The sequence below is a fragment of the Fusarium odoratissimum genome, assembly GCF_000260195.1.
Source record: "Fusarium odoratissimum NRRL 54006 unplaced genomic scaffold supercont1.23, whole genome shotgun sequence".
NCBI classification, from domain to species: Eukaryota; Fungi; Ascomycota; class Sordariomycetes; order Hypocreales; family Nectriaceae; genus Fusarium; species Fusarium odoratissimum.
Genome location: NW_022158708.1, coordinates 42,399 through 62,537, shown reverse-complemented (window position 1 = coordinate 62,537; position 20,139 = coordinate 42,399). Strand labels below are relative to the sequence as shown.

Here is a 20,139-nt window from a genome sequence, read left to right as displayed (position 1 = left end):
CTTCCTGCCTGGTGCATCTGTTATTGAGAGGTTTCTTGATCGCCATCAATGAGGATGCCGGATGTGCATCTTGCCACTCACTTGAAGTGCCTGTTTCAGGCATTGGAAACTTTACTTCAGCTCACTGGAGGGACCAACGGTCGACATGAGAATATTGTAACCCCTTTTGCTTGAGGCGTTATTCTAGAACGTTCATTCAAGCCACCATAAGCCCTTGCTGCAATCAAGGCGTATCGACAGAACGTCAAGTGTGGAACAACACGTTCTCAGTAAGCAGCGCGAAGGATCCTGGATTCTGGGGTATATGTCAGCCTTACAGCCCTAACGACACAGCCCACGACTTAACGAACTTGATCATCAGCAACATGATTTGCTCATCGCGGCAAACTTGGAATTCCTTCCCTGGTTTGCGCGTAATTGTGGAGGCACTTGTCGATTCGTTCTATGAGTACCCGCTCCTTGGTAATGAGTCAAGATGGGCCTCTTTAGCTCAATTCCCGCTACTTTTCGACCCCAATACAGCCATCCATCACGTTTAACGTGCTTTCCTCGAGCTAAAGATGCGGTCAGTTTGTGTCCCAACGCTCAGGCAACCTTGATCGAGGTTACAGTCGTGGCGCTGAGCATCTGCCTATTCGAGGCACTTCCTGTCAGCCTCAATCCCGAGCGTCTGGTCTGCTGTCAGATTCTTACTTCATGATAGGCCAACAGCAAACCTTGATTTATATACGACCGTGACAAACAGAATGACGTCCGGATCGGGCCTACACATGGATCACGCTTACCAGATTCTTGGGACAACTACTGGAAGTCGGATCATTGGCCCGACCCCCAATTAATCCCTGGGCCTTAGGAATATAGGCGGAGATATCATCAAGAGCCTCCAGGTGTGAATGTTCGAGAGACCTGTGCAAGCGATAGTTGCCTGCCAAACGTGGGCCTATATGAACCCAGCAACGACGCCAATGCACTGTTCGTAGTATCTGCAGTATATTACAAGGAATTTGCCTGTCTCCTCCTTTTTCAGGAGAAAAACAAACTATTTACATCTACAACTGAATCAGAAGCAGCCATGTCCGATCGAGAAGCCCTCCAGCCGACCAAGTCGAGCAAGACTCCATCGAGTCTTCCCGCTGCCTACTCAGTCGAGCAGAACAAAGAGAGAAGTCGGGCCCTCAATCAGAAGCTCGACTTTGCGTTGCTTCCGCTTCTTTCACTTCTATATCTGTTCAATGGTCTAGATCGTGGCAACGTTGGTAATGCCGAAACCCAAGGTAATCAACATCTCCTAGCCCCCCTCCATTTGTACGTGCTCGATCGGTTTCTGACAGCTTGTTATCAGGTTTTACCACAGACATAGGGGCTGAGCCTGATGATTTGAATGAAGCGGTCTCTCTATTCTTCGTCACTTTTGTTGTATTGCAGCCCGTTTCTGCCGCAGCTGGCCGTTATATTGGTGCTAAGCATTGGATCCCCTTTTTAATGGTAATTAGACGGTGTCATGACTAAGAGCGGGAAGTTACTGACACATTCTACAGTTTGGCTGGGGTGCAGTGACAATTGGTCAAGCTTTCATCAAAGGACGTGGTCTGTAGCCCTTCCGTTCGCTCTCACATCTAGTCAACCCTCTTCTGACCTTACTCTAGGGGCACTCATCGCCACACGTTTGCTCATTGGCGCCTTTGAAGCGGGCTTCTACCCCACGGCCGTTGCGTATTTGTCATTCTTCTATCCTCGTTACGACTTTTGTGTTAGACTCGCTCTATTCTATGGACAGTATGCCATCGCTGGAGCCTTCTCGGGCTCAATCTGTGAGTTCTGGTTGTAACAATTCTTCAAGCTAATTACTTACTCCTTCAAGCATACGGCATTTTCCATCTCCGTGGTGGTGGCCTCAAGAACTGGCAATATCTCTTCCTTATCGAGGGAGCACTAACATGCTTCTTTGCTATCATTGCTTGGCTGTGGCTACCTAAAGGCCCTGGCTCTGCTTGGTTTCTTCGTCCAGATGAACGAGAGTTTGCTGTCGAACGCATGAAGCAAGACAACGCCGAGTTCGTACAGCATGAGTACAGCGAAGATGGTATTGAAGAGAATCGCTTGAGCAAGAGAGATTTCGTGGAAACGATGAAAGACTGGAAGCTGTGGACTGTCCTTCTGCTCAACATCTGCGCGAGTGTCCCCAGCGGTGCCTTCTCAGTTTTCCTGCCCCTTGTTGTTCAGGGGCTGGGTTATGAGTCCATCCTTGCCAACCTGGTGTGTTTTACTTCTTCTTAGTCTCAACTGGGCTTGACTGACTGCGAGCGATCTAGATGACAGTTCCGCCCTTCGTCTGTGGTGCTCTTGGCCTCTACGCCTTTGCTCTAAGTTCGGATCACTACAAGGAACGGGGATATCACATTTTGGGTGGTTTGGTTATTGGTATCATTGGCCTGATCCTTACCGTTACAATCTCCTCGAGCACTGGGCAGTACGTTTCACTTTGTGTGCTCCTATCTGGTGTATACATTTCGGCTCCTCTCACTATGGCATGGCTCAGTGGCAACACGCCTGAGCCTGGCAAGCGAGCTCTTGTGCTTGGCGTCAATGGTTTCGGTAACCTCGGAGGCGTGATCGGGGCGCAGTTGTACCGACAGCGATACAAGCCCCATTACAGATTTCCATTTTACGTCACGCTGGGTTTCCTTGCCATCGCCTTGATCGGATATTTGTCTTATCGATTCATGCTTGCAGCGGTCAACAAACGCAAGCAGGCGATATTGCGCACAATGTCACCAGAGGAGATCGAGAGTGAGAGATTCAACGACCGCCGATACGCAGACAAGAAGTTGACTTTCATGTATGGGCTGTGATTGTCTATATGGACACAAACCGACCACGGTTGGTCGCTAGAATTAGATATACGAGATAGATGCATATGCAGATACAAGATCTGTTTTTCCCCAATATCATGGTTCCTTTTCTGCAACCTTCATGCTGGCCAACTGGCTCTGCAATCCTTGCTTTCCTACCTTCATGGCCATCTCCAACTCCCTTTCTTCATCTCTCAATCGGGCTTTACTAGCCGCCACCTCTCGATCGCGCTTCTTTTTCTGTTCCTCCACCACGCGGTTTCTCTCCTCCAGTGCCTTCTCACGCTTCTCGCGTGACTCGCGCTGCTTTCGCTGCTCTTCGTCGTCCTTGGCTGCATCAAGGTCCTCTGGTGGGGGAGGCAGATTGCTCACGTAAGCCTCAATCAGAGGATCGCGGATCTTGGGCTCGAGGGATATGAAGCGAATGTCGGTGAGGACCGGGTCGGGTAAGCCGGTAGATAGCGACTTGTTGTTTAGTAAGTGCACCGGCTGGGCCTTGAGCAGGGCAGTAAGATCGGACTTGAGTTTGGACTGGGGCATTTTGAGGCGACCAATGTGTTCTCGATATGCCTTCTCGCGATCCTTGTCGGTGATCTTGTGATCTTTCATGACGTCCTCTTTCTTGTATTTTCTCTTGAACTCGGGCCAGTACAGCTTCGGCGTCGCCTTTTCTTGCAGGAATGCCATGTAAGCAATACGAGGATCCCGCTTTTCCTGCCTGGCTCGTTGCTCCTTCAACTCCGCGATCTTCTCACGCGTCCACTCGTCCCAGCAATCCCGACGTGCTTTCGTAGTGCTGAGTGCTGTATATCGCAAGTCATCGATGATTTTGCCTTCCTCCAGGAGTTTCTCCCACGGGCTGTATGGGTTGATGTTGAAGTCGTTCAAGAGATCTTTGAACAGGTATTTCGCGTCATCTTCGGATAGAGGCACTCCCTCAGCACCTTCAGGCCATTCTTCAGCGTTTCCGTCGTCGTAGTCGCCTGGTTCAAGGCCGTAATCGTCTCCCATGGCCTGTAATTGAGCTGCAAAATCAGCTTCTGTGAATTCCATGGGTACGTCTTCGTCTGCGTCAGGATCTGCAGTCCGTTGCCGTTTGGAGGGATGTTCTTCATCGCCTTCACCTTCCCCTTCGTCATCCGTCACCTCGACCTCCTCATATTCGCTATCGTCGTCCAAACCTGCCACTGGGGCGTCATTCTTTTGTGGTACTGCTTGCTTCTCTCGCTTTTCATCTTGCTTATGCTCCTTTTCTTGATTCTCTCCTGCGGCTTTCTGCCGTAGCCGGGCCTTGTCAAGCTCCAAAATGGCAGGCATCAACTTCTCCGGTATGCGCCAGTAGCTGGCATTCTTGACAGGGTTGTATACGAAGCGCCTCGAGTACTTGGTATATACGAGAATCCATGGTTCACAACCTGGGATCGGCTCCTTTCTCCTCGGCTTGTCAACAGGCTGTGGACGCGGTCGACCTTCGAAGCCTCCACGACCTCCTCCATGCCCACCTCGTGAACTATTATTATGCCTTTGCCCATTATTATCTTGATTGAATTGTGCCATGTAGGCATTGGCGACGTTGGGATCGGCTAAGTATGGTATTGAGCCATACCCAGGATATGCGGGAGCTTGTGGTTGCGCCGGCTGTGGAGGCGGCTGGACTCCTGGACGCTTGTATGTTGATTCTTTTGTTTCAGCGTTATAATAGTATGTATGTCCAGTCGGCGCGGTATGCTCGCTCCATCCTGGAGGAAGCGGTGCCAGAGCGGCTGCCGATGGTGTGTGTGTCGATTTGAGCATCTCGCTTCGTCGCGTCGCAAACTATGACATCAGGTTGTACATTCAGAAGCTATCCCTGAGATGGTGCTTCATAAGCAATATGTTCGCACAGGCAGAGGTTCTAGATTTCCGATTGTCGATATTTCATCGGTAGGAGTTGTCTTATTGAAAAGTTGTTATGGCTGAGGGAAAGCAACCAAGTTTCCTGGTCGTCAACCGTCACAGCAGAAATCCGCAAGAGCTTGGGCCTAAGAAATAGTGGATGATGATTCGGCTACCTACCCTATAGCTAAGCCGCTCCAACTGAAATCGTTATCTCGACTTCTTTCCATTTCAAAGTTGATTGAAATTCATGTTTAAAATCTTGCTTGGTATTATTGTCTTGGATCCAAAGAAGGGTAGATATTGGTCTGTTATGCCCATCGACAACCGTTCCTACGTCGAAAGTACTACGGGGTTGAAGTCATCACTTGCAATGAGTACATAAAACAACGGTGGTCATCCCGGGGTTGATTGAAAAGTATGATAATTCATTATGACCACTTAATCCTGACTTCTGGTCTCCCGAAGACTAAAAATGAATGTTGATAGTACATGGTTGGTGTACATCAGCTACTCGTTATCTGGATTCTTTTATTGATATGGCCCCAGAAAACTAACGGAAGATCAGGGGCCCTCATTCCCGCATTTGGCAACATGTCCAACCTCAGCAAGAACTTGTTACGTCTCCTCAACAGCACTGAACTTATGAGCCGCGTCTCTTTAACATGACTCGGTAACAAAGCTAAACGCCCTCTTATTTGTCGATACAGAAAATCTGCATTTTCCATCCGTTGCGATACTGCAGTCTGCCTATGTTCCGACACCTCCGCCTGTCAAACCTGATTTCAACTATCGTCATCAATCATGGCTCCAGCTCATAGCTATGGCTCGTCCGGCGGACCAATCTCATTTTTGAGGAGATATTGGAAGGTATAGTGACTCGTCAAATCGGTCCTTGGTGTTATACTCATGACATACAACAGACAACTCATGCGCCTGATTATGTCGGCTTCCTATTTCTCTTAACAGGCTGGATCTTGGTCTGTACTATATCGTCAATGAGAACCCAGAACACTGGTTGACAGATTCACAGACGGTCCTCTTCGTCAACCCATTTCACCGCATGTTCTTCATAAACGACCTGCAGATCTCGTATCCCTTTGCGGTCCATGAGCGTGTCCCTGTCTGTACGTCTCAAACATCAACCTCAGCTTCTGTGACCGGACTTAACAAAGACTACCAGTTATGAACTTCGTATACGCCCTTTTCATACCGCTGGGAGTCTTAATCGCTTACAACGTAATCGCAAGGTCATCAGCGGCCAAGCATGAAGTCACTTACCTCTCGTTCCTTATCTCTATTGTACTCACATCCTTCATCACTGACATCATCAAGAATGCTGTTGGCAGGCCTCGTCCTGATCTGCTAGACCGCTGCAAGCCCGCAATCGGCACAAAGGCCAACACCCTTGTAACCATCGATGTCTGCACGGCAGAAGATGGCCATATACTGCAAGAGGGCTGGCGATCATTCCCTTCTGGCCACTCATCCTTCTCATTCGCTGGCCTTGGTTTTCTCAGCCTCTTCCTCGCCGGCCAACTCCATGTGTTCCGTTACTCGGCTGGCGGTCGTGATCTCAGCCGCGCGTTGGTCTGCCTACTGCCACTCATCGGTGCAGGTCTTGTCGCTATATCGAGATGCGAGGATTATCGCCACGACGTCTACGATGTCTGCGTAGGCTCAGCTCTAGGCATGAGCATTGCGTATTGGAGCTACAGACGGCACTTTCCCCGCCTCTCAAGTACGAAATGCGACGAGCCTTATCCACGACCAGGAGTTGACACTCAGCCGGGATGGCAACGAGTCACCGATGATGAGGAGGCAGCAAGAGGGACAGATGTAGGATTCGAGATGGAAAACTTGAGAGGTTCGCGACGCTGATATTGGGGACTAGGAATAGTTTGCGTGCTTGTCCGAGATGCTCTGGCTTAGCCTGCATTGCATTACTCTTTCATCGAAGCATCATGTGCTCGACAACACTTTTAGACTTGGTCAAGCCAGGCGTTGGATAAGTCTCGTTTTGTGGTCATTTCATGATATTATTGTACAGGGGCAGATAAGAGTGGCCCCGCATTCCTTTCTCCCCATCTATCAAGAATCTATAGCCTTGTTGCTTACTTTTCCTCTGTCTCCTCGTTCTTCGCCAGGTCATGCTCCTTCAACAGCGCCGTAATCTCGTCAGCACTCCACAGGCGGTGGTAGATCTTGCCGTCCTTGGTCTGTCCTACTGTCGCGAATTCAACTAGAAGTGATATTAGCGGGAGTTCTGGTACATATTCATAGACACGACATACTCTTCTCGCTGCTCAGCTTGGTAGAATCCATCGTCTTGCTAAGAACCTTGACCGCCATGCCGCAAGCCTCCTCCAGAGTGCAGTCTTCCTTGTAATCCTGCTTGAGGAGACTCTGTGCGCTTGCATTGTTGGCACCCGCACTTGTAGCCTTCCAGCCACCGTAGTTGCCAGAGGGGTTGCTGAGATAGAGCTGAAATTGTCTACGAGGATCCCAACCAGCGTAGATGAAAGACACACCGAAGGGTCGTAGACCACCGTGTTGGGTGTATCCTTGCTTAAGATCGCAAAGTCGACGCACAAGCTGTTCGCAAGGAATGTCTTCGTTATAGGTGAGGAGGTATCGCTGAGCGGCTTGTCGGGCGTAGTTGATAAGGATGTTGGCATCGGCGGTCATGCCAGCGACGGCGCAAATCATGTTGCTAAACGAAAATATTGTTAATAAATAACCTTCGAATTAGCGAGGTAGGCAATGGAGGATTTGCGCACTCATTCAAAATGTAGAGCTTCTCGGCGGAGGTGTCTTGCTCCAGCAGCTTCGAGGTGACCTTTCGCTCGGCGGCCAGGACGATACCATCCTTTGCCAGGATGCCAATGGCTGTACCTGCGTGTGAGATGGCCTCTAGAGCATATTCGACCTGGTACAGACGGCCCTCTGGTGAGAAGATGGTTGTCTATAGGAGCCAGTTAGCTTGGTGGGAGAGCTTCGAGGTACTGGAGCTTCAAGGGCCAACGCACTCGGGAATCGTAACGGCGAGACATGATGAATTCGTTGTGATGACGAGACAAGAGAGATAAAGAAGATGGGTAACCTCTCTGAAACAACTAAAAACCAGGTCGAAGTTAACAGAGAGCCGTTGTGATGGTGACAGTCTGGTTGATGGTGTTGAGGCTGTGGATTCGTTTACGTCGTTACCTGCAACGGAGCTCTAGGCCGCCGCGCCGCGTTAGCTTTCTGCTGCTTAGCTGCTTGACACTAAGGCTGGAGAGTGTTGCCTCAGGTTGCCTAATGGGGGGTAAAGTCTAGCCAATCGACTTAGACCTTAAACTGCAAGGCTGACATCCCTCGTGACTAATCCTACCTATTGTTTCCATACAGTCACTGGAAAATGGAAAGTAATGGCTTGTTAATCAGGCAAACACATTGCCACAATCAGGCATCAAATACATGGTCTCCATTGTCACGCAAAGCAATCGCATTGTCACAAGCGCGGGTTGATCCTGACCTGGTTAGTTCCTGCCACCTGCCACCACAATTCAGTTGCTGTAGGGCATGGGCGAACGGGCGGAAGCTACTAGTTTTTTTACCTCCGCAATAGCTCCCTCCCCCCTCCAGTTTCGGGATCGCAACTCTTCTCTTCTACATCATCATTTCGAGTGATTCACCCAGCACCATCCTCCCCAACCAGCTCCGAGAGAAGACAACTGCTTGAAATTATTCCACAGGACATCTTAAACACTCCCCTGAACATTGATTCTCAAGTGCGCGCGTCATTCCAACCACGGCACGCGACCTATCGCATTCTACTGATACTGGATCTCCACTATCGCAAAATCGTCGCGTACCTCACGCAGTTTGTGAGGTCGCTTCAAGGCATTGACACTTTTATCGCGTTCACCACTTTCGAATTACAGCAAAACATATTCTTACCCTCTTGGCGCAGGCCATATTCCACCTGAGTGCCTGTGCTAGCGAGGGCACCTCTTTGCGCCAACACGGTTAGAGATTTGAAGACAAGCATCTGCGCGTGGATCAGCTGGGAAGAACCTGAATCTGTTCTTGACATAGTCGTGACTCTCAATTATTTCCCACGTAATTACCTCAATGCCTGTCTAAGGGCGCACACCATCCTGCGCTTCGTTGCAACAGTAGAAATCCCTCCCAACACCTGCAACACCCCCAAACGCCGCTCAGCATTGGCACGCGTCGCTGCATCCAAAACACCACACCACAACCATTCGCACATTCTTAATCATGTCCGGTAAGCGACAAAGACTCGCAAAGTCCCCGAAGCAATCCCAGCTCGTTCAAGACCAAGCACCCCCAAAGCGCGACCGACGCCGCGACACCACGCATTCTGCAGCACCAACTAACAGCAACGTCTCAGGCGAAGCGGAACCTCGACGATCGGTACGCGCCACTAAAGGTCAGCATACGAAATCATTCGACGAACTTGAGCCTGCGACCGTGCCCAAAAAGCGACAGACTAAGAAGACCAAGAAAGCCAAAGAGCAGGAACAGGAACAGGAACAGGAACAGGAACAGGAACAGCAGCAAGAACAAGAGGAAGAGGAGGAAGATGAACTGATCCGTTGTGTATGCGGCGCCACCGAACAAGATGAAGATTCAGGTGAAGCCTGGATCGCTTGCGAAACCTGCGGCGCATGGCAGCATAACGTCTGTGTAGGGGTAAGCTCATTCGATGACGAGATCCCTGAACATTACTGGTGTGAGCAATGCCGACCGGACGATCACAAGGAGCTCCTCGATGGCATAGCTAAGGGGGAGAAACCTTGGGAAGCTCGGCGCAAAGCACATGAAGAGGAGTCCAAGAAGAAGAAGCGTGGCGGACGAAAAGGCAAAGGCAAACGTCACAGCGAGACCAAGGAGGAAGATAAGACTAAAGCGAAGTCTTCTCCTGTGCCTGTTCCGGACGCAACCAAAGATAAGAAAGAAACAAAAACGGGGAAGCGAAAAGCCCGCGAAGAGTCTCATGACGCTGATGGCAAGGTACGATTTACTTACCCCCTTCTCCCTAGATGGTTATACTAATACGATGTGTAGTCTGCCAAGGTTCGTCGCATATCAGAGAACGGTGCAACTCCTGTTCCTGTCTCCTATACACCACCTGATGACCTCGCCAAGTCGATATCAGATCTGCCTGGTTCTCGGACAGGCCCAGCTAAAGCCATGAGCAAGTCTATCAGCCATGTTTTGACATCGATGCAGAAGCAGGGCGAACTGGACCTTGAAGAGGGCAACACAATTGAGTCTATGACCGAGACTTTCTCGCTTCAGATCGAGCGCGCCGTCTATGATTCTTACCCTGTGACTAAGGGACAGAAAGAATACAACCAGCAAATCAAGTCACTAAGCTTCAACCTGAAGAACAACCCGGAGTTGTGTCATGGACTAGTTCATAAGACTCTGTCCCCCGCAGCTCTGGCTACCATGACATCAGAGCAGCTTGCCTCGTCGGAAATGAAGAAGCAGACTGCTGAGATGAAAGCCAAGGCCGAGAAACAGTCTATTCTCTATACTTCTGAGACGGGCCCTCGCGTTCGACGAACACATAAGGGCGAAGAGGTCGTTGACGACGAAACATTTGTCAACGACTCTGCTGTGCCCCTCCCACCAGGACCCCCTCGTCGACCAGAGCCTCAGGCCGTTAAGAAGGAACCTACAGGAGGCGACAAGGCGGACCTGGCTTCACACCCACAGCAGCAGGACGATAAGCAGCGATCGCCAAGTCATCCTGATTTCGACATCAACGAAGTCTTCTCCAGTGTCAAGTCTCCCACTACAACTCAGAATAGGCGGCCTTCGGCTCTGGTAACTGGATCCAATGGCCCGGGCGTGGATCCCGATGTTGATCGCATGCTCCAAGATGAGAACGAGTCACCCCCTTATTCGCCCACAGAGGAGACTCAGGACCCCGATGTCATCTGGCAGGGCTCTCTTGCTATGAGCTCGATTGCTGACTTCCCAGCGACAGCCAAGTATATCGGTGGTGCCAATTTTGCTTCAGTTGGACCGTGGTCCAAGTTGATTCCTAAGAGGATGACGGTGGCCGGACGAATCCCCGAACAAAGTGCTATCGAATACCTATGCAGTCTTCGCTACAGCAACAGTACCGATGTCATTGTCGTTTCAGTTTCACCGGTCTCGCCTTTTTCTCATACTGAGTTTCACAATCTTCTTAACTACTTCACTAGCAAGAAGCGGTATGGCGTAATTGGAGATAAGACAATCGGTAATGTGCGAGATACATATCTGGTACCAGTTCCTGCAGGGGAAGACAACTATCCCGAGTTTATGCTCAACCTGGTTGATAATAAGATCCCCAAGGTCCGGACGGAACCCATCTTGCTGGCAGTATTTGTTTATCATAACGAGCCTGACCAGCTCAAACATCTGAAGGATGGGACTGCCAATCAACAAGACGCCAAAGCCCTGGGAACACCAGTGCCTGCAGCACATCCTCAGAGAAGCAACTCGACAGCGTCCGCCGGCCCGGCATTCTCTCCGGCGACCCCCCAGGCCCCTCAGGGAGGGTTTCAAGGAGGCTTCCCTCAGCAATCATCACCAGGCCAATGGCAGTCTACAACTCCTGTGCCAATTCCCCAGCCACCGTACACTCGGCCACCAGTGCCACCACAAGCTCCAACACCGGCACCTGCAGCTGCGCCAGCACAGATGTTAGAAGCACAAAGGCACCAGGCTCAGCAGGCAGGCGTGGCCATGGCACACGAGCTCCTGGGACCCTGGATAACATCCCCAACCGTGCAGTTCATCTTGCCTCAAGCGTACCAGATGGCCCGCAAGGAGTGGGAAGTCGTAAGGAGGGTTCTGGAGCGCGACCCTAAAGCTCGAGACGACCTGCAGCATCTTGGTAATCTTCTGGAGAAGGAAACCGCTGCAGATAAGACAGGAGGAGCTGCTGCTGCATAATGATGTTATGGAAGAAAAGGAGTAACACAAGAATATACGAAATGCCAGCAAGGGGCGTGCAGGAGTTGGGCAACGAAGGCTTCCACACGGCGGTTTTGTTTTTTCCTTCATATGGGCTAGGCGGCATGTATGTGCCTTTCGCAGAGTACGGTTAGGGATGGGTTATTGGATTTTATGATACTCTCGAGAAGCGAAAGTCGTGGATTAGTGTTCTTTTATATACCTTACCATACTTGTACCGTAGTCATGACTTTCTCTTCCTATATGTTCTAACGTTTATCCTCGATATGCCAATCTATCGTAAATGTTTTTAAGGTCCCGAGCCATATTTAGCTGTTTTAGATAATAACATACATGCTGCTGTCCTACAGGCGATCTTGTGGAGCTGGTAACTACCTGAAGTATCTAAAACTACGGTCGAACATCTTTGCATTGCAGCACAGGTTTCCCATATTCTCTACTTACACATCATTTATCCTCACTAGGTACCTTTTATGAACCGAGTCCTGAAGATGTAAATTACCTGCTATTAAATAATTCATGTTAGCTATTAATAACTAAATTATTAATTTAATCGTTAATAGCTTATTTATAAAAGAGTAAATAAGGATGTTTAATCTAACATTTAATATATTCCTGTCCGCTTGGTCCGTGTCTCGCTCCACGTCATAGGAAGCAACCGACGTCGGCGGTCAATGACAGTTCGGTAAAAGTGGAGAACACTCCGCTCCGTTCTGGGATAACGTTCCCCGGGTGCCGTTCACACGCCCCGGTAGCCCGCACTCCCTGTCCCAGGGACTTGGCATGCTCCCTTCCACGTGAAACTGGCTTCTAAAGCAGCAGTTCTCTACTACCTACAGAACCAAGCTCCCTCGGTCTTAAGAGCGTGCCGTACTCCGAGTTCATAGCATTCATAGCAGGGATATCAGTAACGTCAAGCATCACTTGAATCAAGTCCATGGGCGCCAGTCTAGTCAGGTTTAGTGCTACGAAATATGTATGTAGAGTGTAGACATCTTGGGTTGCTTACGAACTCGAGGGCACAGTATAGTTGGTACCTTATACAGAAAAGACAATTCAGGATTCAACAATGCCTTACCTGTACAGACCTTATCATCTATGTTCGAGTTGTCTTGGCTCGGGACTGGCCGCCAGTACCTTACCGCGATGGAGGGGTATAGTGCAAGCACCCCGCCATAATCACGTGGCTATTCACTTGTTGAACCTCGTCACTTTGTTCTATCATGTCTTTATTCTTCTCTACGGACACTAGGTACGACGACACCTACGGCAGTCAAATTTGATTTTGCACAACATGCCTATCACTGTTATTCTCGGAGCCCAATGGGGTATGTTTCTCTCCCTTACCCGGAATATGTCCTTCCTCCGCACCCAGCCGATATCGGTTCGATCTCATTATACTGACCAGGGCTTCTACAGGCGACGAAGGCGTGAGTACTCGGGGAGAGCCCAACACAACAGATGATACCCGGGCATTAACTATATTACAGAAGGGCAAATTGGTTGATGGACAGTGCCAGGAGGCGCAACTCTGTGCCCGAGCCGCGGTAAGCACAATGCAGGCAGAAACCGAATACCTGCTAATCAACCTCAAGGGTGGAAATAACGCTGGACATCTCGTGCGGTTAGTCAAACGCTTTCTATTGATATATATATATATATTTCGTGTTGCTAATATGTGCCAAGTGTAAACGGAGTTTCGTATAGGTGAGAACTCGCACACGTGGAAGGACTGGATGATTGCTAACATAGAGGCAGCTTTCATCTCTTGCCCTCTGGGCTGATCAACCCCAGATGGTTTGTCAAGGATATTGAACGTTCAAGCTGGCAACAGCGAGGCTGACAAGTACCATAGCATGAACTTCATTGGTTCGGGCGTAGTTTTCCATGTGTAAGTCTTCATATGGCCCTCCACTCCTAACTCGACTACCACATCAGCATCTTGTTGACGTCTGGCCTGGCTCACGCTTTCAACCGAACATGCCAGAATACTAACTATGTCTTATAGCCCAAGTTTCTTTAGCGAGCTCAAGGAGCTTGAGAAAAACCTGACCGCGGTACATGATCGGATCCTTGTTTCTGACAGGGTCAATGTTCTCTTGGACCTGCACATCGCAGTGGATGGTCTCGAGGAGGAGGAACTCGGAGGTTCGTCCCATAGTTTCTGACATTGTCCTTGAGAAATAGCAGCTAATGTCTACACCAGACGCAGCCATCGGAACAACAAGACGCGGTACGCTCCCCCCGGGATTCCATGGTGGATTATCCTTTTCTGCTTTCGTCACGTCATCGCAAGCATTCCCAAATCTCAATGGCGGGGAGAATCCCAGTCATTGTCGTGCCAGCGACGCTATATAAGCAACGAAGTCTAACGTCCGCCATAGGCATTGGTCCCTGCTATCAGACAAGTAGAGCGGTAAGAGATAGCCATTATAATGGAGCGGGCTGTGTGTTAACTTTCCCAGCGAACTGGCATCAAAATGACCGATGTCTTCCACCCTGAAGTTTTCGAGCAGAAGTTGAGGCGCTTAGCCGACGGCTTTCAAAAGCGCTTCGGAGAACTGCTCGAATACGACATCGAGGCCGAGCTTGCTCGTTTCGATGAGTACAGGCAAACGCTCAGCAAGTACGTCGTGGACGGCGTGGCCTTTATGAGATCCGCACAGGAGAGTAACATGAAAATTGTGATCGAAGGCGCAAATGTAAGGTTCTCATCCTATGACTAAACGAATAGTACTAACGCATTGGTGGAACGAGCACCGTGCCCGTGGTCTCACAGTCCTCTTCCCTAGTCCCGCAAGATTCTTAGCTCGGGGCAGGACATATTGCTCATCTGAGCAATCACTCTGCTGGCGGAATCCAACAAGGGGTCCGCGCTGTAACAAGCTGTGTATTATGTTCACGCCTCGGCAGAATTCGGGAGTCATACGGAAACTTGGCTTCTACTCATCTACTGGCTGGCTGTCGAGCGTGGTCAGTGGAGTTAATGACAATTTATGTGAGGATTGCGCCTGGGATCAGCTTGGAGCAGACCCAGTCATTGCGTCTCGAGGTTAGGGCCAAACTGTGCTCAGAAAGCCTGTCTTGAGATGATCCCGGGGCTTCATTTTCATGTCAAACCTCTGCGCCACGTGCGATGCTGGTAGATCGATATCAGTCAAGTCTCCTGTGAAGGGAAGGGGTTCTGGGACCTGGCGCTTGTACTTGTTCCCAATTGAACAGGCACTGATGCTAGATGTTGATTATGGTTCTTATCCAGTAAGTTTCCGCCAACTTGACCTTTTAGTTTGCACTAGTACTCATGATTAACTACAGTTCGTCACTTCCTCAAGTACTACGCTTGCTGGTATTATTGGTGGACTTGCACTGAACCCAAAGAATATCACGGAGACGGTTGGAGTGGTCAAGGCTTGTATGTCGATTGCTCCATGGCCGTAATCTACTGCTGACCGGCAACAGATACCACCCGTGTCGGGGCCGGGGCCTTCAAGACCGAAGATACCGAAGAGTGCGTCTTGATTACCATCTTGAAGCTACTCTGAAGCTGAATGATAAACTTAGGATTGGCACCAAGCTCCAGGAGATTGGACGCGAATGGGTGAGACCACAAGCGCCCTGGAGGTTTCTAGCTTCTACCGCTGACAAGACTTACCTAGGGAACGTCGACTGGCCGCAGACGCCGATGTGGATGGTGAGTTTTCATCATGGCTCTTATCTGCTGACAATCTTACTGACCGTTTTCAGGCTTGGTAGACACAACCTCAAAACCTTGAGTAGTAGGGGAACACAGCTGACAAGCACACACAGACCTTGTTGCTGTCAAGTACGGTAACTCGATCAATTACTACGACAGCCTGAATCTCACAAAGGTAGGAAAAAGCCCGTGGCATGCCTGTGACACGCGTCAAAACGCTCTAACACTCTGCAGCTCGACGTTTTGGATACTTTCGAAACGATCAAGATCGCCATTGCCTACAAGATCGATGGAGAGGTAAGTGATGCCAACAAGATCATAATTAATTGTAGAAACTAACCATTTGGACAGGAACTGGATTCTTACCCTGCGGATCTTGAAATCCTGAACCGAGCGGAGGTGGTTTACCACGAGATGCCAGGCTGGCAAAAGCCGACCACCAACGCGAGGACCTACTACGACCTCCCTAGGGCGGCCCGCGATTACGTTGAGGTGAGCATATTTACCTGGGCTAGCATAACGAACAGTGGCACTGACCACCAGCAGTACATCGAGAAGTTTGTTGGAGTCAAGGTAGGTGGACGCGTATACCGACCTGCACCGCAATTACTAAAGTTGAGCAGATCAAGTACATTGGCACCGGTCCTGACCGTGAGGCCATGATCCAGCGTGCCTAATTATGCGAGATAGAGGAGGCACCCGATGCTTGACTTGGGTCGTGCGTAAGGAGTGTTGGCTGTCGGAGTCATTCGGTGACCGAAGAAGAGTGTGCGCATTTAGAGAATAGACTTGGACTTCTCGCAGGTAGGTCATGCTTTAGACTTCAAACCCCGTATAGCTAGTTTGAGTTCTGGTATCGTATAGATCGATCCCGCTCGTTTCAATGAAGGTCTCTCAGGAGACAGTAATTGGACCAATGCTGATGCCTTGGCTGAGATAAGTCTTTGTTACCGTAGGACTACTAAGACTCTATCGCTGTTAAGTAAATTTCGTAACCGAGAAAAGGTATCTTGATAAACCTATGACCTATACATGAGGTTCCGTAACATTGCGACCTGCCTAGTTGCCTTCCCTTCTTTGCACGGTTCTTGTCTGGCCGCCGCTAACGGGCCGGGGGCGTGAATATGCCTATATTGACAGGAATGACAACGAATATGTCGATGAGAATATGATGCCTGTCCAGTGTAACTTAGAAGAAGACAATCTATGCAATCGTGTCTGCCTTTGAAAACTGCTTAAAAATCATTGATTATGCTTTCGAGCTTCCTCAGGACTATCTAATGCTTTGGAATTCCATCTTGGGTCATCGCTCTCGTGAACTGGTGCCCATCCAAGCTGAATCTACACCGACATTAGCATCATCTCTTAGCCAGTGGAAAGGAAATGTACCCACCTGCATAGTTTTTTGATCCCAATCCTTGGTGAAACTTCTGATTTTCCCATCCTCGACTTCAAATATCGCGGCAGCGCTCCACTGCGCATGTCTCCCTGTCTTGGAGATACCCTTATACGGCTCTCCACAATGACTTCCCTGCGCCGTGTACCTCAACAGAACATGTCCATCCTTGGCCCAAGACTGGTCAAAGCGGATGATTTTGAGGTCTGCAACGCTGGTCATGACGGTGGAGTGAGAGTCCGCGTAGTCCATGGGCGTCTCGCAGCCGGGAAATGTAGCAGGTGCCCAGAACCAGCTGTCTGGGTGGCAGAGATGTTGAACCGATGTAGCGCCTTTGTTTTCGGTGGGAGAATAAGCTATTCGCATATATTCTTTGCAGAGATCAATATTTCTCTATCGTCAAATTTATCAGTACCAGTTGCGGATTCCTGGTTGAATGCTTACCTGCTCTTGCTCTGTCTGACAAGGGGAAATAACACCTGGAGGCTGCATGTTTGCGGAGATTGCTAAATACTGTTCAAGCATTATAGACAAACTCAAGGTTCTTGTGGAGATTGAGACTTTTATATGGGCATATGTTGTCTACTTATAATAAAGTCGAGCGTGTATGCTGTCAGAGCATCGTCACCTTGTTGTCTATGACATCAATCTCAGCAACAAGCACAGAGGCAGCATAACATTATTGACTCCCGACTTTTGTAAGCTCGACGCCTTTTATATCTGGGCAAGTGTCTGTTTCCGTCTTTCTAAACATGATAAGCTCTTCAATAGGCAGTGCTCATGCCTGCTCTTGGATGTTGAAGAAAGGAAGTCTTCCATCTGGCCCGGGCAAGTAGGCCAAGTACCAGCTTTGCTACAAGGGATCTCTACCTTTGAGAGACGTTGATGTTTCTGAACTATTACTTTGACCACATATTGATTCCGTGCTTCTTCAGGCAACCCAGCTTGATATGCCATGACATGAGTTCTGGCCATCTTGGTAGCCGGCCTCAGAGTTCAGCTCCGAAAGCAGAAGCAGGTTAATAATTTCTGTAGAATACTCGGGATAGATTCTCTGCCAAAGCTTGATCATTGCGGTGGCTCAATAGAGGCTGAGCTCAAGGAGATTGCCAAGAGGACGGGATCAAATCCAGGGTCTACACGTTGAATCACAATCCACCCCCACACTTTAGCCCGATTGGTGACGCAATCATGTTACAGCTGTAGCCCAAAATAGGTCGGCATGGTCCAAGCTACAGCCCAAGCTTGAAATTCAATTCTAACTCCTGCTGCAGCTTGAAACCTGGAACTTCATTCTTCTAAACCCCTAAATCTCACTGGCTTCATTATCGCATCGGTAAGTCAAACCAAATATACTCTTCTTCTCTATTCCTGTGCATCGACTTATGGAAGTCCAAAATGAACGGTCGCTAACCCAGCTAAACTGCAGATCGTCCTAAGCTCTTCCGTATCAATTCCAAACAACCTCCAAAATGGCTTGCGGTTCCTCCAAATGTCTCTACGACCGCAACGGTCCCGGCAGCGCTGCCACTTCGATCGCCGAGTCCATCATCAAGCCCTCCGAGGCCACGGGTACCAAAACCAAGTGTATTGAGTGTGGCGACTACGAATGCTGCTGTATCCCCTGCACCATCTTGTAAAGGGGGGTCGAATAACGATATGCGTCGCGAGGCAACAATGCCGGGTGTTTATTGTTTGATAATTGAGCTTTATAGTCCTTTGTGCGTTGCGATGCTGCTGGGAAACATAGCGCAGCTGAAGAGTGTATATTGAATCAACGACTCAGACGAAGTTTATGACCGCCTTTTGACAACCCGAAGCCTGGCTTGATGCGTGTGCACTTGTATGCGCATATATGTTGAGGTTCGCTCCATGCCGCATACATCTCGACCTTGGCTGTGTGAATCCCGTTTTTTGTAAACTCTCCAAAATGCCCATTACATAAGGTTTTGTGATAGAATTCGCCTCGCTCCAAAACTCCAGCTGCGATCATCCTTGGGGACTAATTTCTGAGATGATATGACAAATAGCTGCCCAATGTGGGATGACTGTCTCGTTCGTTGGGAAGTTGATCTTTGCAACTCCCTTGATAATAATCTGGCGATGTGGACAATATCTCATGCCTGTTCCAATACCCGCCCTTAAGTAAATAAGGCATCTGTGGCCGCCCACACGTCTGCTTCTCTTTGTTTCGCCAATGCCTCCAAATCTTCCTCCTCGGTGTTCTGTCCTAAAGCCTTGGGCACATCCGGTACGCTTAGGCTGCCCAAGCCATCGAGTACGCGGCGTGCCTTGTCCACCTGTATCCGTATGGCCATGGTCTCAGCCCGCGTGCGGTCTAGGTGCTCTTGCATGAGCGCAATGACTGATTCGCGTGCTTGATGTGGCCGGTACTCGTTGAGGATGTGATGAAAGTTGATGAAGAGTGTGCGCAAGTCTTGCACTTTTGCTTCGGCATGCGATGGGTTATGCGATAATGTTCCAGAGAGCTCGAGAAAGTTTAATAGAAGCGATTTAGCTAGCCGTTTGAGCTCAAAGGCGCGATCAAAGCGCTTAGCATCCTTGGACTCGGACTGTGATGATGAAGGAAGATTGGTAATCCCCTGGTCTTCGAGAGTTGGAAGCTTGTCGTCCAGCTAAATCCTCACTTAGCCAACCATCTTGTAAAAATAATCGCAATCACTTAACTTACCATGTACTGATCGCCAAATACACGCCAGCGTCCATCAGCTGGCTCGGCCGGAGGTTGCAGATTGACGAGATCTCCGGGAACATCAGGCACGCGGACTGTCAAAGGATCGCCACCATGCTCTGCGATGTATGAATTCCTTAGTTCTTGAATCCGAGAAATCTTATCTGTTGTAAAGTCTTGCCAAAAGGGAGGCGGATTAGGGAACATGGATGAGAGCGAATGGCCCTCTTGCTGTTGTTCGGCCATCTTTCAGCTCTTGTAGGAGGATCGCTTCATAAAGCAATCTCATAGGCAGTTGTATGAATAGAGAGAAAAAAAAGACGCCGCGTCAAGAATACGGCACAAAAGACAGAGCAAGACAAGGATGGTGTGCGGTCCCTTGAAGTGGACGTTTCCTGGTGGGGGAGTGAGACTCTGGTGGGATGGCTGGAATCCACGTGGATGCAACTGCGGTCAAAGCTTTTGGGAGCTTGGCTACCCAAATAGGGATGTATTGATGCAGCAAGTCTCAATGATTTGAGAAGGATAATATCATTTAGTGTCGTGCCGTATGACTGTCGAAGATAATACCACAAACAGTTAATGACAAGATTAGATAAAGATAGACCCTCCCAGTGAAATCAAGTGAAGATCGGTTTGCGCCGGT

General features: G+C 49.4%; 9 protein-coding genes across 18 annotated transcripts; 5 read left to right on the top strand and 4 right to left on the bottom strand.

Moving 5' to 3' along the window:
• Positions 1–233: 233 nt before the first annotated feature.
• FOIG_11767 (uncharacterized protein) lies at positions 234–4,842 on the top strand. Its single transcript, XM_031212347.1, has 6 exons — positions 234–1,274; positions 1,343–1,485; positions 1,539–1,587; positions 1,647–1,811; positions 1,862–2,256; positions 2,313–4,842. Exons 1-6 carry the CDS (start codon positions 1,073–1,075, stop codon positions 2,850–2,852), a joined length of 1,494 nt encoding a protein of 497 aa, XP_031057741.1. The 5' UTR covers positions 234–1,072; the 3' UTR covers positions 2,853–4,842.
• Positions 2,814–4,837, bottom strand: FOIG_11768 (uncharacterized protein). Its single transcript, XM_031212348.1, has one exon. The coding sequence runs from the start codon at positions 4,644–4,646 to the stop codon at positions 2,949–2,951; it is 1,698 nt and encodes a 565-aa protein (XP_031057742.1). The 5' UTR covers positions 4,647–4,837; the 3' UTR covers positions 2,814–2,948.
• Positions 4,843–5,158: 316 nt separating the features above from the next.
• On the top strand, positions 5,159–7,053 carry FOIG_11766 (uncharacterized protein). Of its 6 annotated transcripts, XM_031212344.1 has the most exons (6): positions 5,159–5,222; positions 5,277–5,597; positions 5,651–5,707; positions 5,761–5,854; positions 5,911–6,566; positions 6,622–7,053. In XM_031212344.1, exons 2-6 carry the CDS (start codon positions 5,532–5,534, stop codon positions 6,625–6,627), a joined length of 879 nt encoding a protein of 292 aa, XP_031057738.1. In that variant the 5' UTR covers positions 5,159–5,222; positions 5,277–5,531; the 3' UTR covers positions 6,628–7,053. The 6 variants fall into 6 exon arrangements, with proteins under 6 accessions (XP_031057738.1, XP_031057736.1, XP_031057740.1 ...); XM_031212342.1 differs by having other exon boundaries at positions 5,911–7,053; XM_031212346.1 differs by having other exon boundaries at positions 5,651–5,854.
• FOIG_11765 (proteasome subunit alpha type-4) lies at positions 6,515–8,135 on the bottom strand. Of its 2 annotated transcripts, XM_031212339.1 has the most exons (5): positions 8,101–8,135; positions 7,757–7,947; positions 7,508–7,692; positions 7,022–7,440; positions 6,515–6,969 (listed from the first exon to the last, which is right to left on the bottom strand). In XM_031212339.1, the coding sequence occupies exons 2-5, from the start codon at positions 7,778–7,780 to the stop codon at positions 6,842–6,844; spliced, it is 756 nt and encodes a 251-aa protein (XP_031057733.1). In that variant the 5' UTR covers positions 7,781–7,947; positions 8,101–8,135; the 3' UTR covers positions 6,515–6,841. The 2 variants fall into 2 exon arrangements, with proteins under 2 accessions (XP_031057733.1, XP_031057734.1); XM_031212340.1 differs by lacking the exon at positions 8,101–8,135 and having other exon boundaries at positions 7,757–7,974.
• Positions 8,136–8,172: 37 nt separating this feature from the next.
• FOIG_11764 (uncharacterized protein) lies at positions 8,173–12,072 on the top strand. Of its 2 annotated transcripts, XM_031212338.1 has the most exons (3): positions 8,173–9,000; positions 9,127–9,749; positions 9,804–12,072. In XM_031212338.1, the coding sequence occupies exons 1-3, from the start codon at positions 8,994–8,996 to the stop codon at positions 11,688–11,690; spliced, it is 2,517 nt and encodes an 838-aa protein (XP_031057732.1). In that variant the 5' UTR covers positions 8,173–8,993; the 3' UTR covers positions 11,691–12,072. The 2 variants fall into 2 exon arrangements, with proteins under 2 accessions (XP_031057732.1, XP_031057731.1); XM_031212337.1 differs by having other exon boundaries at positions 8,173–9,749.
• Positions 12,073–12,872: 800 nt separating this feature from the next.
• Positions 12,873–16,434, top strand: FOIG_11763 (adenylosuccinate synthetase; the record flags this gene model as incomplete). Of its 3 annotated transcripts, XM_031212335.1 has the most annotated exons (22): positions 12,873–13,039; positions 13,131–13,141; positions 13,202–13,258; positions 13,307–13,335; positions 13,398–13,418; positions 13,470–13,508; positions 13,567–13,602; positions 13,720–13,859; positions 13,918–13,944; positions 14,096–14,127; positions 14,177–14,413; positions 14,934–14,969; positions 15,027–15,123; positions 15,171–15,219; positions 15,273–15,309; positions 15,368–15,402; positions 15,456–15,460; positions 15,519–15,580; positions 15,640–15,702; positions 15,757–15,897; positions 15,952–15,978; positions 16,029–16,434. In XM_031212335.1, exons 1-22 carry the CDS (start codon positions 13,006–13,008, stop codon positions 16,080–16,082), a joined length of 1,269 nt encoding a protein of 422 aa, XP_031057729.1. In that variant the 5' UTR covers positions 12,873–13,005. The 3 variants fall into 3 exon arrangements, with proteins under 3 accessions (XP_031057729.1, XP_031057728.1, XP_031057730.1); XM_031212334.1 differs by having other exon boundaries at positions 12,921–13,039; positions 15,952–16,068; XM_031212336.1 differs by lacking the exons at positions 12,873–13,039; positions 13,131–13,141; positions 13,202–13,258; ... (4 more) ...; positions 13,720–13,859; positions 13,918–13,944 and having other exon boundaries at positions 13,957–14,127.
• A 55-nt stretch (positions 16,435–16,489) lies between these two features.
• On the bottom strand, positions 16,490–17,324 carry FOIG_11762 (uncharacterized protein). The gene is made up of 3 exons (XM_031212333.1): positions 17,246–17,324; positions 16,799–17,194; positions 16,490–16,746 (listed from the first exon to the last, which is right to left on the bottom strand). Exons 1-3 carry the CDS (start codon positions 17,291–17,293, stop codon positions 16,648–16,650), a joined length of 543 nt encoding a protein of 180 aa, XP_031057727.1. The 5' UTR covers positions 17,294–17,324; the 3' UTR covers positions 16,490–16,647.
• A 721-nt stretch (positions 17,325–18,045) lies between these two features.
• On the top strand, positions 18,046–19,184 carry FOIG_11761 (uncharacterized protein). Its single transcript, XM_031212332.1, has 2 exons — positions 18,046–18,137; positions 18,231–19,184. Exon 2 carries the CDS (start codon positions 18,274–18,276, stop codon positions 18,439–18,441), a length of 168 nt encoding a protein of 55 aa, XP_031057726.1. The 5' UTR covers positions 18,046–18,137; positions 18,231–18,273; the 3' UTR covers positions 18,442–19,184.
• Positions 18,084–20,137, bottom strand: FOIG_11760 (uncharacterized protein). Its single transcript, XM_031212331.1, has 2 exons — positions 19,494–20,137; positions 18,084–19,437 (listed from the first exon to the last, which is right to left on the bottom strand). Exons 1-2 carry the CDS (start codon positions 19,737–19,739, stop codon positions 18,943–18,945), a joined length of 741 nt encoding a protein of 246 aa, XP_031057725.1. The 5' UTR covers positions 19,740–20,137; the 3' UTR covers positions 18,084–18,942.
• Between the last annotated feature and the right edge of the window lie 2 nt (positions 20,138–20,139).

What these genes read in the sequence shown, in the direction of transcription:
- FOIG_11764 (XM_031212337.1), top strand. Translation starts at nt 8,994, where the DNA reads ATGTCCGGTAAGCGACAAAGACTCGCAAAGTCCCCGAAGCAATCCCAG. An exon ending in CTCATGACGCTGATGGCAAG is followed by an intron (nt 9,750 to 9,803) that starts GTACGATTTACT and finishes TACGATGTGTAG; the next exon opens with TCTGCCAAGGTTCGTCGCAT.
- FOIG_11766 (XM_031212342.1), top strand. Translation starts at nt 5,532, where the DNA reads ATGGCTCCAGCTCATAGCTATGGCTCGTCCGGCGGACCAATCTCATTT. An exon ending in TCTTAACAGGCTGGATCTTG is followed by an intron (nt 5,708 to 5,760) that starts GTCTGTACTATA and finishes ACAGATTCACAG; the next exon opens with ACGGTCCTCTTCGTCAACCC. An exon ending in CCATGAGCGTGTCCCTGTCT is followed by an intron (nt 5,855 to 5,910) that starts GTACGTCTCAAA and finishes AAAGACTACCAG; the next exon opens with TTATGAACTTCGTATACGCC.
- FOIG_11767 (XM_031212347.1), top strand. Translation starts at nt 1,073, where the DNA reads ATGTCCGATCGAGAAGCCCTCCAGCCGACCAAGTCGAGCAAGACTCCA. An exon ending in TGGTAATGCCGAAACCCAAG is followed by an intron (nt 1,275 to 1,342) that starts GTAATCAACATC and finishes GCTTGTTATCAG; the next exon opens with GTTTTACCACAGACATAGGG. An exon ending in AGCTTTCATCAAAGGACGTG is followed by an intron (nt 1,588 to 1,646) that starts GTCTGTAGCCCT and finishes ACCTTACTCTAG; the next exon opens with GGGCACTCATCGCCACACGT.
- FOIG_11760 (XM_031212331.1), bottom strand. Translation starts at nt 19,739, where the DNA reads ATGGCCGAACAACAGCAAGAGGGCCATTCGCTCTCATCCATGTTCCCT. An exon ending in TATTTGGCGATCAGTACATG is followed by an intron (nt 19,438 to 19,493) that starts GTAAGTTAAGTG and finishes GTGAGGATTTAG; the next exon opens with CTGGACGACAAGCTTCCAAC.
- FOIG_11761 (XM_031212332.1), top strand. Translation starts at nt 18,274, where the DNA reads ATGGCTTGCGGTTCCTCCAAATGTCTCTACGACCGCAACGGTCCCGGC.
- FOIG_11762 (XM_031212333.1), bottom strand. Translation starts at nt 17,293, where the DNA reads ATGCAGCCTCCAGGTGTTATTTCCCCTTGTCAGACAGAGCAAGAGCAG. An exon ending in GTCAGACAGAGCAAGAGCAG is followed by an intron (nt 17,195 to 17,245) that starts GTAAGCATTCAA and finishes ATTTGACGATAG; the next exon opens with AGAAATATTGATCTCTGCAA. An exon ending in GGGATCAAAAAACTATGCAG is followed by an intron (nt 16,747 to 16,798) that starts GTGGGTACATTT and finishes ATGTCGGTGTAG; the next exon opens with ATTCAGCTTGGATGGGCACC.
- FOIG_11768 (XM_031212348.1), bottom strand. Translation starts at nt 4,646, where the DNA reads ATGCTCAAATCGACACACACACCATCGGCAGCCGCTCTGGCACCGCTT.
- FOIG_11765 (XM_031212339.1), bottom strand. Translation starts at nt 7,780, where the DNA reads ATGTCTCGCCGTTACGATTCCCGA. An exon ending in CTCGCCGTTACGATTCCCGA is followed by an intron (nt 7,693 to 7,756) that starts GTGCGTTGGCCC and finishes TGGCTCCTATAG; the next exon opens with ACAACCATCTTCTCACCAGA. An exon ending in AAGCTCTACATTTTGAATGA is followed by an intron (nt 7,441 to 7,507) that starts GTGCGCAAATCC and finishes ATTTTCGTTTAG; the next exon opens with CAACATGATTTGCGCCGTCG.